The 19,349-nt window shown below is 36.6% G+C and overlaps 2 protein-coding genes across 2 annotated transcripts; both read right to left on the bottom strand.

The window, feature by feature from the left end:
- Positions 1-2,144: 2,144 nt before the first annotated feature.
- LOC140154303 (retinol dehydrogenase 8-like) lies at positions 2,145-5,817 on the bottom strand. Its single transcript, XM_072176879.1, has 5 exons — positions 5,528-5,817; positions 4,679-4,858; positions 4,040-4,133; positions 3,584-3,713; positions 2,145-2,794 (listed from the first exon to the last, which is right to left on the bottom strand). Exons 1-5 carry the CDS (start codon positions 5,790-5,792, stop codon positions 2,585-2,587), a joined length of 879 nt encoding a protein of 292 aa, XP_072032980.1. The 5' UTR covers positions 5,793-5,817; the 3' UTR covers positions 2,145-2,584.
- Positions 5,818-13,754: 7,937 nt separating this feature from the next.
- On the bottom strand, positions 13,755-19,178 carry LOC140155739 (retinol dehydrogenase 8-like). Its single transcript, XM_072178683.1, has 6 exons — positions 19,054-19,178; positions 17,321-17,604; positions 15,333-15,512; positions 15,053-15,146; positions 14,130-14,268; positions 13,755-14,007 (listed from the first exon to the last, which is right to left on the bottom strand). Exons 2-6 carry the CDS (start codon positions 17,583-17,585, stop codon positions 13,831-13,833), a joined length of 855 nt encoding a protein of 284 aa, XP_072034784.1. The 5' UTR covers positions 17,586-17,604; positions 19,054-19,178; the 3' UTR covers positions 13,755-13,830.
- Positions 19,179-19,349: the final 171 nt, after the last annotated feature.

Raw genomic sequence — 19,349 nt, 5'->3', positions numbered from 1 at the left:
ATTTAGAACTAGAAATTCGATTTTCGAGGTTTCCGTGGTGCTGTTTCGGCTGTCACCCAAAGATTCAATAAAAAAAAATCATGTTCTCACCCAATGACCCCATATTTTTTACATTTTGCTCTCACCGAATGCCAAAAATCATGCTCTCACCCAATGACCCCATATTTTTTACATTTTGCTCTCACCGAATGCCCCTTAGTGCGAAAGTGCCAGCCCTACACCTATATCCATTTCATATTGAAGTGCCCCCCGGGACACGAATATCATATATGAGAAATGCCATGAGTCAGTACATGTTAAATGTTATTGTTTTCGAACCTTTATATCCGGTAAGATCTTTGGGGCAAATTAATAAAAATATCGGTATTTTGCATATTTTTTTCATGCAAATGAAACGTCAGAAACAATCACTGTTTAACATTTGACATACATAGACAATAATTTGGTTTGGTACCAGCGAGTTACACGATTTTCTGTTACACTTTGACTTGGTCCACCATTATTATTTTCTATCGGTTTCACACATATTTACTCGCAATAAGCATTTTTTTTAATAACACTATGCCTTACATGTAGGCCCTATATCTCATGGTCGGCAATTCTTTCCAAGAATAATGACAATTCGATCCGCAATTCGTCCAAGTCACCTTTCCGTGTATTTTGTTTGATACAAAAGTTTGCATTTAATAAACTGCAATGTGTTGCAACATTGGTTCATATGCTCTTACCATATTTTAGTTCGTAATGAAATAACCCATGTCATTTCTCAAACATGAAAGTTGGTGCATATGTCATGTTTACTTTTTAACAGAGGCTAACCTGAAAAAGGTCGCTATGAGACCTCTTAGGTGTAACTGAAAGGATAAATTCTAGGACAGGCTAAGAAAGACAGGATATACAAATAACCATTCAGCCTTTGCATTCAAATTTATCGAAAAGACCACCCGCTATGTAGAAGGTCACTTCGAGACTTACTGTCTAAAAGCTGTTATGGCACCGCGGCGGTGGTCACGTGCGTATTTATATAAACGTATTTATAAATATATTCGAAGCATACTGTATACCGACACCATTGCTGCAGTCTCGACATAATCTCGGGACATTATTTTAAGATAAAGACCTGTGTGTGAATTATAATTTATGGTGGAGGCATCAGATTTCTAAAAGGGAGGCAATCATGAAAATATGTCATCCGCTCTTGGATGAAGGTAAATTTATGCCAAAACCCTAAGTATGTTTTGTAATTTTGTCAATCACTACTCAGAAATCCTTATACAACCATAAACTTTATTTGCATGCATCACACTTTCTTGCATTTGCGAAGACCTGTCCTTAAATTGGTTCATTGTCCTTTCAAATCGCTTTTTAAAGATCAAATATCGCTTTTGAAAAGAAAAGTGTCAATTCATGTAGTGCATGACTTTGCATGTGAATGGTTTGCAATGCCTTTGTCCTTTCTCCATCGTCCTGTCCTTTGCTTGTTTCAACTATGTGTTGTCCTTTATTTGGTTCAATTTACTTTAAACCTCTGAGTCAACTCTATGGGTATCAAATAAAGTAATGAACAGTGAACACAGCTAATAACGTGCTTGTCATTTTTAAGTCCTCAAATAGGATCATGATTTTTACACCCTAAACGATATACGCACGTATAGATCTCTTGCCCGTGTTCTCATAGGATCATACAGGAATCACAAGTAAACATACCCCAAATTCACTCTCATTGTTCGTCTGGTTCTAAGAATCACACCCATTTAACTTTGATGTGCGTACAACCTGTATTGTTACCCGGACAGTTACGGAGATATCGGCCCAAAAGGGTCCATTGTCAATGTTTTGGTGAGGTCAAAAATTAAAGTTGCTCCGAATTTGGTAAAAGTTGAGGGAATTGTTCCTGCGGCTAATATGGTTCAGAAAAAGAACAGTTTGCACTATATGAAGATAGCAGACAAGTAAACAATAATGCAATTTGAATGTACTCTCAGTGCTTTGCTAAATCAGATCATCACTTCAAGTGAAAAGACCAAAAACAACCTGAGGATAAAAAAAGTCACATTTTGGTCAATGTTTGGGGAGTTGGTCCGTAAGAACGTGCATTTGTAGCTACATGTAAATCGTTAGTAGTCATTTACTTCGCTTTTGTGAACTTTCATGAACAAAAATTGGCTCATACTAGCAGACCTTTACACTTTGCTGTGTAACTAACAATATATCGCAAATATTGGAAACGCCTTTTAGTCTGAAACGAAAAAAATTATTCAATTACTGAAATTTCGACTCCACAACAAGCAGATTGATCAAACCTTTAATGCCCTATAACGTTGTGATCCATGGTACAAGACGAATACTGTGACATGTTTGCAAGCGTATTGTAAAATTTCTAAGCGCAATTTGTATCCCCGTGTACGATCCTATGGGGCGATTTCTGTGATCTTTTTGAGATCATGGTGTAAAAATTCTGCTTAGTAGACAACATTTCGAATTCGACTGTTACACGACCTTTACTCAAAATTGCTGTATATGTCCATCTTTTGAATGTTTGAGAAATTGCGTGACCTGCTACGATACAATGCTATCCCGAATGCTATAGATGACTTTTTGGTGGAATTGAATTGGTATTTTCTTTCCACTGTTGCTGCTTAGTCATACGACGAATTACCGAATCGCCAGTAGGATCAATGTATTTGGTAGCAGCATAATTTCTCATGACCTCTGAGGTTGGATAATGAAGATGAGGGTTGTCTGACAAGATGACGTCTTGGATGATACGTGCTATCTCTGCTCCTGTTTGATACTGTAAAGAAATTAAATTGAACATCAAATATAGAATACCACCAGGAATGACTTGCAATTTTCACCAAAACGTTGACTAGATATTTAAGGAAATCACTATTTTAATCAATTAAAAAAGTAAAAATAAGCATTAGTGCGCTTCATAAACACCTTTCTATTCCAGATACCGTAAAAATATCAAACTTTATACAATTTTATATTTAATTTTTGTATTGTATTTAAGTAATTAACTGCAGTTTCTTTATAACATCATAACAGATTCATATTGACTAATGTATGATGTATGAATAGAACATTCATAAAATATTGAAAAAAAGGACATTCTCATACACAGCTCCTCGCATCTGGAACAGTCTACCTGTCATCATCACCACATTACCTACTTTTTGGAAATCATTGAAAACATACCTGACTTTGTTTTTTCTAAATGCATGCCTTGTATTTTATCATATTTGTACTTTTATTATGGTTCTTACATTCTTTATGTATATCAGCGCTATATAAGCAGTTAGTATGTATGTTTGTGGGTGGGGATGGTTGATGTGGGTGTGTGCGTGCATGTATTGGGGCAGGTACAATTACCGTACAAAAGTCTACGACGCTGTGATTTAGTCAAAAAGGTCACGACATGACATGAATTGATACACAACACAGTCACACTCTCGCTAAATAATGATGGAGAGCCATCTGAAAATCCCAAGATTGGAATAATTTCTTGTGTAAAAAGTTGTGTTTGGAACAAAAGTATTAAACTTTTAATCATTGAACAGGGTGGTGTTTCTTCACTTACATTCGACATCGGACTTTTCCCACTACGGACAAATGAATCTTTGTAAAACTGCCAAAAGTTACCGCTTGTGTTGGCAGCTATGTTGGCAACAAATTCGGTTTGCACTGGTCCTGGTTCAATCACACTGACGCTAAAGAGGTTTATATGGAAAGTGTAAATCATTAGCATTAAGACACAGTCACACAGGTGCTAGTAAGAAACACCAATAATAATTATATAACAGTAAACCTGTTACCCGAGATCATTTATATAATGGGAGGTCTTGTCCATTCAAGAAAAGACTTGACAAAAAGGAACGCAGCCGTTACAACTACGTCTATAGCTTCAGAAATAGACCATCTTCGGTAAATGCATGCTTTAATGTCAATAGTTTAATATTAGCTGAGTTGTTGGCCAATATGAGAACGATGAGAAAGGTAACGATCGAATGTTCTATTTTATTACAATATAGTTTACCTTATGTTGAATTTCTTCAAAAATGGTGTAATAGACTCCGAGAATCCTTCAACTGCAAATTTGCTTGATGCGTAAATATCGCAGAATGGGAATCCTAGGAATAAGAAATTATTGTATATGTAATAACATTTAGTACATCAAACTGTCTTAATTTACGTCAAAACAGGTTTGAAAATTGAATGTTAATGACGTATGTGATTTGAACGTTTAGGCTGTTATCCATTTTTATCATGGTTATCTATTTTCATGACCTGTAATTATAATGCATGATTCTGCATGACATGTGTATAGGCAATACTACGCAAAGCACCAAATAATCTGTTAAATGTCAGTCTTTGAGAGAGAGAAAAAATGACTTCTTTGTAGCATTTACCGATGTGGGTATTATTGTAATATTCTTGATAGCTCAGCTACATCCACATGCTGTCAAAATGGACATGCTTAAAATTGTGTAATAGTCAAACTAAAAAAGGACAGATTAGCGCGATAATATAATCAACACAATTTTTATAATCCTGGAAACCTGGTTGATCCAAATCAATAAACCACAAAGATGTATGTAAACGCCCAAGTTTCGTTGCTTCATTTTCTCTACATTTTATTTCAAAATAGTATTAACCATTCATGTGTGGAACTTACCAAACAGTCCTGCCATACTGCTGACATTAATGATATGTCCTGCTCGTTTACTTTTCATGCCTGGAATAACGGCTTGAGTCAACCGAATCAAGCCAAATACGTTAGTTTCGTATACCATCCTAATCTGGTTCATCGGTACTTTTTCTACCAAGCCAACCTGTCCTATTCCTGCATTATTAACTAAAACAGAAAAGACAAAGATGATACATACTAAAAAGATGAAGTCTGAAAATGAAGTCTGTAGGTTAAAATGTGCAATATAAAATATAAAAAAAACAACAACAACAACAACAACAATAACAACAACAACAACAACAACAACAACAACACAACAACAAAAACAAAAACAATTGGCCCTGTCTTCACCTTAAGCTACTTAAAGGAACAGCCACCGAATTGCCGTACCGGAATAGCACAAAATTCAGATTTTACAGAGATGTGCTGCTGAATCCAACAATAGCTTAGGTGAACGGCAACTATTAAAGACAAAGTTATACATCAAACTGAAGATATAGAATAAAATGTTGTGTTCGAGACTGTCGATTTCGGCATGGTAGGGCACTAGTATTAGATAGCTTAGGACAGCAGGTTACACTTACAGAGCGGGTTATTTACATGTTTTACGCAGTATATTGTGATAAACTCAGCCTTCGTTTAATCATTGATATTTTGAGTGATGCAGTTAGACAAAATATTTTGTACAGAAATCTTTGATAAAGCTCAGACTAATATTGACAAAATAAGCGTAAATCCATTCATTATATTCCTTTGAGTTGTTTTGGTAAATCCATCATGTACCAATAATATGAAATAAAGTGCTTCGTTTACATTTTCGATGAAGATTCTTACTTAAAATATCTACCCCTCCTTCCTCTCGATTGATCTTATCAATAAACCGTAAGATCGAATCCTCCTTAGTGACGTCAAGCTCACGAATAAAGAGTGTTTTATCCAATGTAGATCCTGCAGCAATTTCTAACTTAGACTGCTTGGCTAGATTCCTCATTGTTGCAAACACTTTGAATCTGTTGTCCTTGTCACTTGCCAAAAGTGCAGCAGTTTCCAGACCAATGCCGGTAGAACAGCCAGTGATGACCACTACTTTCGGTGCCATGTTATGAAACTGCAGATAGCATCAGATAAAAGACAACCTAAATATGAAAATAACATAGAAACTTGCACTATGATTATTAATTATGTCTTAACAATTTCAGAGGCCAAGGTATATATACATTTTCCTTCGTTTGTAGCCTATGGACCAACCTAAAAAGAACCACTCTCCCGCAGGAATATACCGTATGACACACATCTTATAGTATAGAGCGCTATGTGGTGATATTTGATTTATCATTTTGTCTTGCTACATTAGTGGAACCTATGCTTTTGGCATCTTTACACCTCAATGAGAAAACGAGAATTGGTTGAATTTTTTTCTATGTCCCCTATGCTTCCTGCGAGGGTCGAAGGTCATAATGGGGCCAACATGTAAAATTTATTCTATCGGCTTATGATATACCTCAAATTTGTCCTCTAACTGCTTGGAATGAAAAAGTCAATTGTCATATAGTCATGGAGTAAATTAGGCCAAATGTCAAATATCTCATACGTAGAGGCCAAATTGTCAAAATACATCGATTCAATCGCGTCTTGTCTCTAATTACTAATCTCGGCAAACGAAATAGGAAAATATTTTATTTGAGAAAGGTATAATCTCGGAATCGGATGAAATCATAGGTCAAAGATTATACGTATGCTATCTGAAGGGGGGACATGACAATACAAATTGCACCAAAATTGTTAATCAAGTATTATATTTGAGATTTCTTATGGATTACCCGAATAAGCATGATGAGTGTCTCTGTTTGAAATCTACACCCTTGTGTGCAAGATTAAGTTCATGGGAGAAAAGAAATTTAAATTAAATGAATGACCTCTTATAATCTAATCTTTAGTCAGGGGCATAGCCAGCTTTCTTGGTAGGGGTGGGGGAGTAAATATTTCGGGTGCAAAAGCAAAAATATCCCGGTTACATCATTGGACCGGTATCATCGGTGAGATATATACCGGTTTTTTAGCGAGACTGTACATTTTTAATTGTACAGTCTCTCTAAAAAACCATTTTAAATGTACAGTCTCTCTAAAAAACCGGTATATATCTCACCGATGATACCGGTCCAATGATGTAACCGGGATATTTTTGCTTTTGCACCCGAAATATTTACTCCCCCACCCCTACAAAGAAAGCTGGCTATGCCCCTGACTAAAGATTAGATTATAAGAGGTCATTCATTTAATTTAAATTTCTTTTCTCCCATGAACTTAATCTTGCACACAAGTTTCCAAACATTTTGGCCCATGATGGAATGAATTTTGTTGGGAAACTGGCTCCTTTCGCCCTTTTTTCCTTTACTTTCCCGATTTTCTCTCTCATTTTTTGTCTGAGGGGCGCTTTATTTACTAAATGTACGGTGTGTACTCTTTCCCCTGCCCCCTGGCTACGCTACTGCCTTTAGGTTGACATTGTACTTGGTGTACTTGAAGGAGTTTCTCTCCTTATGTATTTATGAATATTATCAATCATCCAGGTAGATCAAATAGTTGACTAAACAATCAATCTTCCACCACCGCTTCGAGCACCCGCAAGTTCGGGATTACTATCCCTTATGTCTCAGATGTTTCTGAGAAGTTAAAGAGGATCTTCGGACAGCACCAGATCCCGGTCTCATTAAAACCCTGTAACCGGGCCTGTAACACTCTGAGACAAAAGTTAGTCCATCCGAAGGATAAGATCCCGCAACGCAAACAAAGCAACATTGTTTATGCGATTAACTGCCAGGATTCGGACTGTGAGTACTACTACATAGGGGAGACAAAACAACCTCTCCACAAGCGCATGTATCAACATCGTCGCCCTAGTTCAACAGGACTCAACGACTCTGCGGTATACACGCACCTCAAAGCAGCCAAACACAACTTTGAGGACAAGGACGTGATTGTGCTTGATAAAGAACACAGGTGGTATGAAAGAGGGATGGAAAGAAGCGATATATGTTCGCAGGGAGGAGCCAACCTTGAATCGCGGAGGGGGACTACGCCACAACTTGTCCAAGAGTTACGAACCGACCATCAGGAAGATCCTCGACGATTCTCGTGTGACGTCACTTCTACCATCGTGACGTCACAGGTCAAGAATACAGAGCCAATTCAAGATCACTCGGCCTGATGATGCGTCATGGATATGACGTGATACCGTAGCCATCATAAATAGTAAGTCCAGTTGAACAGAATTATAATTTAGTCAACTTATTTTAACAAGTAATGTTTTCGATGGCTCAGACAAGCCGTCTTTCGCCTTCTCTTTAAAAACGTGAACGACTAATCGTGAAAAGCTAAACCTTGTGCGAAATAACTATGTTGAATTTTGCTATAAATGATTAATATCCACTCACCTGTCAATGAAACACCTTACACTTGATTGCACGATCTGTAAAGTAACTGTGGATATAGACCCGCGATTGTTCCAGGCAGGTTTCAAAGTCCATTTCTTCCCAAAACAAAACCAGCTTATTTGTTTAATATTTAGCAGGCGTATATTTTATGCATTTATGTATACTGTACAATAATTCTTATGTAGTCGATGTTCACATTCGCAAGCATTCCATGCTATGTATTATTTCAAGCACAATGCTCCTGTATAGTATTCTCGCAATACCATATGGGCCGCCAGCGGTTATTCTTCCAGATTCGACATAGCTGTCATCGGAATTTCACGTGAGTGTGATAATAAAATGTTCAAGTTGTAAAAAGCTCCAGGAAGATTCCCGTAGATTCCCGTACAAAAATTAATTTTATCATTAACTATTATGTTGATGGCAATTCTTTGCAAATATTTGCCAGCCTGCATTTCAGGGTCCATCCAATGTACCCTATTTGCTTACTTTTCAGCTAATTTTGATAGATCAATGCACAGCGTACGGTTTTATCATTTTATGTGCATAGCGCCCTCATATTGCTTACATACCTTGGGATTTTGCGGTTTAATCTAGACTTCTCTATAGCAAGATGTCACTTGCACATATTCATCGGTTAGCCGGTTGTACAAACATTTGGGGGAAAAATGTCATTTAGGAGTCATTTCCGGTGTGTAACAAAATACTTTTAACATGCTGCTGCTTCCGTAAATAGCATACGCCCGGGGGGGCACTTCAATTTGAAATGGATAGGTGTAGGGCTGGCACTTTCGCACTAAGGGGCATTCGGTGAGAGCAAAATGTAAAAAATATGGGGTCATTGGGTGAGAGCATGATTTTTGGCATTCAGCGAGAGCAAATGTAAAAAATATGGGGTCATTGGGTGAGAACATGACCTTTTTTTTTTTAATGGAAGCTTTGGGTGAGAGCCGAAACAGCGCAACAGAAACCTCGAAAATCGAATTTCTAGTTCTAAATGGCTTCAAATTTCTTTGTTTTTTCAAAATAAGTGACAAAATCAGTGATAAATGAAAGTTGCTGTTAAAATTGAACAAGTAAGGGTCTTTGGGTGACAGATCAAATGAAAAAAATAGGGGATCTTCGGGTGATAGAACATGTGTTCGTAAAAAAATATGGGGTCTTTGGGTGACAGCGACTCTGAAAAAGGGGGTCTCAACAGCCCTACATACGCGTCACCTCCAAAGTTGGAGTGCCCCCCCGGGAGCATACGGTAGTACAATGATGTCACTTGAGCATATGCATCGGCCATAGCAAATTTTGTTCACAGAAATGGGATTGAAATGCCAAGATCAATTACATGGCAAACGAGAACACGGACCAAGTTCAGGTCTGTAAAAATAGAAAATCTTAAACACAGAATTGTGTGCCTAATTTCAACACTATGGTTTGAACTGGCATTGCTGAAAAAATACAATTATTGTTTTTTATTTGACCTAGAAAATTAATTTCAAAGCAAAAGGAGGAGAAGTGGGAAATTACCCCGTTACCTAGGTAACCCTGGGTAGGTAACGAAACATTGAGTCGAGTTTGAGGGAAGACTATTCTTTAAAGGCCCTTTCAGTGCTTTGCTCAGCCGGTGGATCGTAAAAATCATCAAAATTCAGATTTTGATACCTTTGATATTGTTATAGATGTGCTAACATAGCCTGCTAGTGGTTCAGCCGAAATAAAGCATTTACATGAATCTGTAATTCATATACTAGCAATTTACTACAAAATATATTGTATGCTCTACTTATAAACCAAAAACTGTAAAAATGTTGATTAAAGTATTTTTGGGCGAACGGAGATAAAATAGCATTGAAATAGAAATAGATGTATCAAGGACGTTTATAAACATTAATAAATAGATGTATCGAGCATGTTACGTTTATGAGCATTAAGACATAGATGTGACAAATTGTTATACGTTTATGAACATTAATAAATAGATGTATAGAGGATGTTACGCTTATGAACATGATTTTCAACATTGTTAACAATATTGCTAGTATGTCAACAAATGAAAGTTCTGTAATTTGTTACGATTTATTTGGCCCGCCTTTGCCAGTAAATAGGCTGTCATGAATTATCCAGTGTATTTTTATTATGTCTTATCACTTGGTACACAATAGCTCACCAATCTGAAAGCCTGTTTTAATCACAATGGTCAGAATTAAATAGCCAAAATGATTAGACAAATAGGCTACACTGTCCATACACTGACTACAGTCTCATTGCAAGATCATAGGCTAAGTATCGTAGTCCTTGTCATTTGAGGTACGTAAAAACATACTCATTGTGATCGATGCGAATTATAGAAACAGTTCAAACAATAAAATAACTACACCTTTATCTTGACACTTCCTCATTTGTTCGCCCTGTTCCTTTTTAAAGGAATTTTTATTGTACTTGTCATTGCTTGTACGCAAGTATTAAGACACATGAATAACATCATGTAGGAACCACAATGGCCGCTATAATGGCGCATGCCTATTTTCTAGACATAGGATACATAGATCGTGACGTAATTCCACTCGCCCTTCCTATAATTCAAGTTCTCTGACTTAGTTCCCTATTACGTGATCTGGAAATCATTATGCCCCCTGATCACAGCTGTTTTGTACAGTTGATACTTGCGTATACTATAGTATTTATCTTTCTCTTTTAAGGGATGTGGCTATAGGAATAAAGACCAAACAAACATATTCTTGTTTACGCCGTAATATTGTAGTATTTCAACCATTTCACAACTTCAGCTGTGTAACTTACAAAAATTCCCGCTAAAAAGTGGTCCTTTTAATTTTTGAAAATACATTAAAAATCGCATTAGACTTTTCGTACTGTTTTTCTGCACAGGTATCTGCTAGAATTTGGTATTATTTGAATGGAATCATATCAATTTGTAAGCACTCTTTATCAAGTCATAGTTCATTGAATTTACAACTGTATGACAAAACAGGCGAAATCAGTAACTTTTTGCACAAGATTTGCAATTTTAAGAGAATTGGCCATTGCTCATTCCAATGTAGCTAGTATATTGCCAAAATAAGTGTGCTCTTTCATTTAATAACATAAAATTTGAAAAATATTGTAAGGAATACTTGAGGTTTTGTCTTTTAAACCTACATTTTGGTGAAAAAATGTGCTTGGATAGGTAGTTTTCAACATATTTACCACATTCGCCTTGCTATAACATTGAATTGCGTTATCTGTTAACCTAATGTAAAAAAATGTTAGCTGTTAGCTTTCGTTCGATACAAAAAAAATCTTGGCAAAAACCAATCACAGATGTCTATTTTCCACTAGATCACACACAGCTTTTATGATGCTATGCACTCAACCATGTAGTATAACACAGACTGCGTGGAGACTAGCACAGCCAGTCTAGTATCCACGCAGTCTGTGTTATACTACATGGTTGAGATGATGATGATGCAAGGTCACGTGAGGTGTCACATGTTTTTGTGACCGCAAAATGACAGTCCTAATTTCGGCATTACTAGAGCAAAAAGACATTCGCTTATCAAATAATAAGACTTTCTTGTGAAAATAAATCACTTCTGCCTGACCACGACTGAGGGCGTTTTTACTCTCTTCAACAGGTTCGATACATTAAACTTACGACATCTTTATGTGGTGACCTCAATCACATGGGCCATTTAAGTAACCCTCACCCTAACGTTTATTCTATATTCGGACTAGAGAACTTTATTTGGTTTTGGGACTAGCGACCCTTCGGACTAGAGAACCTTCGGACAAGAGACCCTTCGGACTAGAGAGAAGTCACGACAGTACAACCCGGGCAACCCATTCTTTTTCTGAGGGCCGTCAGTGCATAATAAAACAGTCGTACGTGTACACAAGTAAACATTGTTTTGGTGATCTTTAATTGGGATCAGAAAGAAAACAGTAATTGTCGTTCGCAATGAAATGTCACATTTTGGTCAAACTGGGTTATTTTAAGGAAAATACTTCATAATTATGTCAACTGCTTTGAAATGCTGATTATCCTTGGAAAGTTAACGCATGACAACAGTTCTTTTCTTGGATTCTCAAAGCAATATTATAATAATATGCTGAGAACGCCTTAAAATTCAAATTCTGTTTTTTTATACGATTGTATAATTAGATAATAAAGCTCATTTTTAGCCGCTGGAGTACATCTATCGTCTCATCTAACACGGGCGACATCATTATTTTAAGTAATACAACGAGGCGAAGCTGAATTGTTGTACGCCAAAAAATAATAATGATGTCGCGTGTTATATGAGACGATAGATGCACGACAGCGGCTAAAACGATACATTTATTCTCATTCTTAAACACTTCAAATAAATATATTAATCATTATTCAAATTAAATCCTACATTTTACAAGGAATTACCTGGGGCTTAGAATCGATCAGTCCCGTTGTTGCTATTGGTTCAAATAGTACCTCCGATTAGTTCAGTATCGCGTCGACGCACGCGCTAAAGTGTGTGATATATCGTATCATATCCCCCGAAGGGGATCACTCTCACAAAAGTGTCTCCCACCCGCGTCCGAACACCTCTGAAATGCACCCTTAATGGCGAATTTTCACGTAATCAAATTGCACCATTTAATGGCGAAACACATGCAAAATCCTACCCTAAATGGCGTAGCACATGGAAATATATCTATAGTGATACCCTAAGTGGCGTAAACAGGGAAATGAGCTAATTTGATACCCAAGGTGTCTTTTCGATGTTGCAGACATATAGATACTGATAAAAACATGCTCAAAAGTAACAAGAATCAATTAAAAAGTGGTGATTTTTATCAAATTAGTACAAACTCACTCAAACAATAATATTACTAACCCTAAACGTCTAAGGATTTGGCTGAAAAAGGACCCCTAAATGGCGATGCCTTCTGAAAAAGTACCCCCTTTTCAAAAAGACGTGACGACGCTGTGTGGTGAAAAACATACGCTTTAAGACGTTTTTCTTGGACACGGGTGCGTAGCAAGTCAAGTAGTGAGTGACCCCCGGGGTCATATCACACGGGTAAGAACCAATAAGATTGCAAAAACATTCTCAAGTGTTTAAGATACATTAATGGACTAACATACCTTGCAAAATTATATGCCTTTTGATTCTGAGATTTCGTTTTTAAACTTCATACAATCGAAATATTAGCCGAGCTTGTGTACGCGGTGTTCATTACACTGTACGTGCGTACATGTACAGTGTACACAGACGGGATGTTCATAACACACCAACTGATCAAGCAGATTGACCTCAGTCACGGCCGACGGATGATACACGCATTGGCAATATGATATAGGCGCTGGAATTAATGATGTTCTTTGTTTTACCTCATTTGTGTGTCCCAAAGTTAAAGTGGTATGTATCTGACATAAAAACATTGCTTTAATGGCACCTGCATGATGCTGGTGAAGCTCTCCACGGAGCTTATTACAGAATGCTAACGAAACGGATTTCTAAAACGACATAGTTGGAAACAAAGTCTTGAACTCTTCATTACTTGACTATAGATGAGTTGATCTACGACACTGGTGTTTACATTTGAGATATTTGGCCGCCTGTTTTTTCTACCGTTACGGTTTTTTAAAATCTTAGACCAACAGAGGGCGCACCAAATGTAAACACATGTTTAGAGTAATGCCCATAGCATTTTATGTCCATGTGATGTGATTTATTTATCCCATCCGTTCATGTGTGTGATGGCTTGCACGATGCTGTCACCAGTTGGATCTTGTAGTTTCAAGGAAGCATGTTTCACTAGCACCTCCGATGTCTGGTAACGGAGTTGAGGTTTGTCTGATAGAATAGCCTTCTTAATGACTTCAGATATGTCCTTGCCTTGTTGACGCTGAGAATAGTAACGAATAAACATTATTATGGTGTGTCCAGGGTTAATACTTCCCCCGAAAATGGTTTCTTTTACTCCAATAGTAAATGGATATCAATGCTTTGTTTTAATTTTAAACTTACCGCAGGCCAACCATTACGGGGTTTGAGTTGTAGTTCTTGTGTTTGTTTGTCGATTTTCTGATCTACACCTAATAGTCCTAGTCCTCCCATGTTATCCACAAATTTGGTCACCACCGGGCCAGCTTCTATCAAAGTCACCCTGTGAAAATATCGAAAAGGGATTGTTTTGATAAAGATTAAATCAAATGTGATCGATTACAACATCCCCGAGCTTAAAAGGGCATTTCGTGATCCACAGCCTCATCCCCCCACTTTTCTCAAAAAAAGTTGAGATTTTGATATCACTGGAAACCTCTGGCTACATACTGTTTATGTACAAAATATTTCTTGCAGATTAATTCGTTTAGCAAAGATATCGTAAAATTTGAATTTCGTTCTGGTGCACCAGAACGAAATTACAACGCATTGTCTATGGAGCAGTGTAATACACATAAGCATGCATAACTCGCGAACGCAAAATCGGAATCAAATGAAATTTTGGGAATAAGTTTTTTCGTGGATATCTAATGAAAAATGACATAAATAGAGGATGCTAGGATCACGAAATACTCCTTTAATACCCACATCCGTATACCCACCATGCTACACACGAGCACATACAACCCAACGCCACGTAAACTTCCACTCTCTACATACCCCTATACAGATAAACTTGACTTGACTTTATTGGTTTGACGACGTAAACATTATGGTTTGTGTTCAATAACGGTATCATTTTTAGTGATCCCAGCAAACACAAAACATTTAATGAAAACGTTTAAATGTATAAAGGGTCCCGAGTAAAAAGCGTTTTATTCAAAAGCATTTGTGAAAACTAAAACATTCTAACATTATTGTACGACATGCAGCCAATGGTTAAGTCTATACATTCTCAGCCTTTGTTGTCAAAAAAGGAAATAGAGTAAGGAGCTTCAAATACGTACCAGACGTTGAATTGTTTAAGATATGGCGCTAGAGCTTCTGAAAACCCTTCCACTGCAAATTTGCTGGCACAATAGATTTCATTAAAGACGACTCCTGTGAAAAGAAAATTGCAAGTTGAAAGTTGAAGGTTTTTATCATTATGTCCATGTTATTTCCCCCCACGACTGAAACCCCTGTTCATTCCCACTTGTCCTCCAAATGATCTGACTGTTTGTGTATTTTTCAATGGAGGATCGGATTTTGTACCCATTAATACTAAAATGAAGCAATGTGTCTCACCTGCAACTCCAGCCATGCTACTTATATTAATGATACGTCCGAATTTCTTGGCTTTCATGCCTGGAATCACAGCCTGGGTAAGACGAATCAAACCAAACACATTGGTGTCGAATACTCTCTTGATATCCTCTTCGGTTACTAGATCAATAACATTTCTATATCCAACACCAGCATTATTAACTGATGGAATAATTATAATAGCGTAATTAATCCATTAAAGATCAAAAACAGGGGATCCAGAATGAAATGTAAATACATGTTGCATAGACCCACAATTATTCCATCCTTCCGTCGTATTTACAATACGAAAAGTCAAAATTTTCATATGATGGTCGGCCTTTCATTCCAGCTACATAAACCTTTGCCATAAAATTTGTATTATATCGCAAATTTCAAAAAAATCCAAATTATTTGATATTCGAAGGACATTTCTCGTATTACAATTTCGTGTGTCTGATGCCCTCTCAGGTCCCACAAACATACTGTGCAAAGGTGGGTGATCGGGCCCTTATGTCCAGGGTATCCAGCGGGAATTATCTTGATGGTGTAAGAAGTAAACCCACCAATAAGGTTTTGGATTGCTAAAGCATTTTTGAAATTACCCGACATCCCGCTTGAGAAGAGAACCAACTTTATAGACAGAAATATGCGTTGATATAAATCTATTAGGTCTATTGCAACAGAAACCATTTAATCACCATTCATTTCAGAAAAGTATATTAAAGTCCCCAAAAGTGCAAGTAGTGGAACATTGCCTAATTTGCATCCAAAATGGCCGCTTATGCAGGGGTGAAATTTCAAATTTGGTCAATTGTTGTTAAAAACCATACCAATGTATTCCGTTCGTCATAAGGATTCAGAAAAAAGTATAGTTTGACCTATCTCCGATATACATTACTTGAGTTATGGGGAAAGGTCAAATGGTCAAATTTGGATTCCACAGGGGATACAAATTGAAAAATACTCAGAAACATTAAACAAAGGAAAAGAATAGTTTGCCATATCTCAGGTGGTGAGTTACCTTGGTAACAAGGCAAAGAAGATCGAATTCCATTGAACCCTGTTGACCTTGACCTATTTTGTGATGTTTCCTATGTAACAGAACATCCAAAACAATACAACTTTTCTCATGTTGATTTATTTTTTACCTTTGACCTTTTTGCATATAACTTAAGAACTGTATGTCGTAGAATAGTCAAACTGTTCTTGTTCTGAATACTTATGATGAGAGCAAGACATTGGTATTGTTTTAAACAAAATTTAACCAACTTTGATATTTCACCCCCTGCATAAGCGGCCATTTTGGATTTATGCAAATTAGGCACTGTTCTACTGCTTGGACTTTTGGGGACTTTCGATATTTTCTTTAATATTCTTTTCTGAAATAAATGGTGATTAAACGGTTTCTGTTGCAAATAGTGGTGGGTTAAGCCCTGATTTTCCTTAATTTAATTGACCTATATTGGAATCAGAGTTAATCAACAGGACATAATGATTAGACAACTCATTCTATTTTTTACGCCAAAGAGATTCAGAGAACATAATCAATTAATGCAAAAGTATTCGCAGGCAGCAGATGACATGATAGAGATGTGATCAGCCGTATGGCGCTTTCCACACAATCGGAACACGGAAGTAAATCGGACTGAATTTTGCAGCTGCCGTGATCACTGATACGCGCCATTCAATTTGCACATTGAGTGATCGGAGCCTAACCAACACGGCAAATTTAAAACCGTCACGTCGACTCTCACCCAGTAATAATCAAATTTTACTGTATTTAATTAATTTGAAGGTTAGTTTTGTGGGGTTCATTATCGAACCCCAACGGTTTTAGCTTGTATTAATATTATTTATTAACACAGGCCTACTTGTTTGTGATATTTGAAGCGTTTTTAAATTTCAAAATAATCCCATTCAATTACACGGCTGACAAAGGAAATTTACTGAATTTGAGAATGCACGGCGTTCACTATTCGGACACTTACTCAAAATATCGACTCCGCCTTCTTCTTTGTTAATTCTCTCCATAAAGGCATTTCTCGACTCTTCTTCGGTAACATCAAGCTCCCAAATAAACAGCGTTTTGTTCAAGGTTTCTCCAGCAGCTTTCTCTAAGTCTCCCTTTTTCGCTAAGTTTCTCATTGTGGCAAACACTTTGAAACGTTTCTCGTTGTCGCTGGCTAAGAGTACTGCAGTTTCAAGACCAATACCAGTTGAGCAGCCAGTTATCGCAACTACCTTTGGCGCCATGATTGTATTCGGAGATATTCTGTTGATGACGAAAAGTAAACAAAAACAATAAGTTCGGATAGAAATTAACTATACACGTATGGAGAACACGTTATTGCCTACCTGTTATGTTTTCATAGTTAGCGGATTGTATACCGATGATGCTACGATGTATTGTTGGTTATGAGCGTTTATTGCGTTTCGACAGTAATTTTGTGGACATGAGAGCACCTCAGACCTATCGAATTGCATTCTGAATACGAAGCATGTCTTTCTGATATCAAATAATTTTCATTTTTGAAAATCACAATATAATACAAATTTTATGACAAATTATAAAAATGTGATATTTTTCAAATTTTTGATATATAACAGTCCTCGAAGTAAATTATATAAATCTAATGACATATTCTTAAAGTGTGTGTAGCAGGGAGGAAAAGCCGACGGTCAATTAAAAATTTTGACCTTTCATATTGAAGATATGGATTTTTTCCCAAAAAGACCTAATTTTTTTTTTGTGTTTTGGGAAAAAAATCCATATCTTCAAAACAAAAGGTCAAAATTTTCAATTGATCGTCGGCTTTTCATCCCACCTACATACACTTTAAGCATAAATCATCAGATTTATAAAGTTTACTTCAAGTACTGTTAAATATCAAAAATATCAATTTTAATGATTTGCCATAAAATGTGTATTAAATTGCGAATTTCAAAAATCAAAATTATTTGATATCAGAATGACATTCTTCGTATTCAGAATGAAATTCGATATGTCTGATGTGCTCTAATGTCCCACAATAAATACTGTCCAAACGTTCATACCCCAGCCTTTAAATGATTCAGTATTATTTTTATAAAACAACGCGTCTGTACAAAACTATGTCATAGTCGATTTTTGATAAATAAAAATATGTTATTAATCATGATGAACGCATTCATTTGAACGTACGGTGACTGAAAAGATCAGATGTGAAAATCTATCAATTGTGCACCAATTATACAAATCAGAGTTTTAAGCTTAAATGCAATAGCCAGAGTATGCACAATGGGCAAGTGGACTACGGAGAAGTCTAGTCCAAAATCATATAACAAGCACCTAACTTTGAAAGCTATAGCCTAGGGTAGACGAGGTATTGTTGGTCGAAGCAACCAAAAAAAAAACGATTTTCATTATCTAAATCAATATATTATTGAAAAATAACACCTTGATGTTCTGCAAAAGTTCATTCTACAAATCATATACTTTGAAAACTTGCTTGATTATTGTTAATGAGTTATGTACGTTTTACAAAAGTGTTGTTGTTTCAGCCCTCTTTACAACATAACTCATGAACCACAGAACCTACAAAAGTATATCTGTGATATTTGATTCTTATACACGCTCGCTATGAAATGATCAGTGCAATTTTTGCCTTACTACCATTCGCAAGATGCTGTGAACAACCAAATCGCAACAGTTTAAAATAGTTGCTAACCTTAAAGTACTTACCTTCAATCAGTGTGCGTCTCCTTTCTTTTACTCGATAATAATAACTAGATAAAGCCTGGATAGCAAGTTGGATAGTAAAGCGAATATTAGTCTCCTTCACAGTCGATTTCTTTCATTGAGCCGTATGCAGTATGTGCCCTAGTCTAAGAGAATCGAGGTGTGGATACAAAGTTCCCGCAACAGCGTATTTTCTCCACGCACGATTTGTTTAACATGGTTGGTCTGGCAGCTTGTAATCTCAGTTGTTGTAGGCCTAATATGATTATGTGTAGTTGGCCAGCGTATCTTTTTTGTGA

Source organism: Amphiura filiformis, chromosome 6, assembly GCF_039555335.1.
Source record: "Amphiura filiformis chromosome 6, Afil_fr2py, whole genome shotgun sequence".
Taxonomy (NCBI): Eukaryota; Metazoa; Echinodermata; class Ophiuroidea; order Amphilepidida; family Amphiuridae; genus Amphiura; species Amphiura filiformis.
The sequence above is the reverse complement of the archived record's forward strand: the minus strand, read 5'-3'. Positions and strand labels throughout refer to the sequence as shown.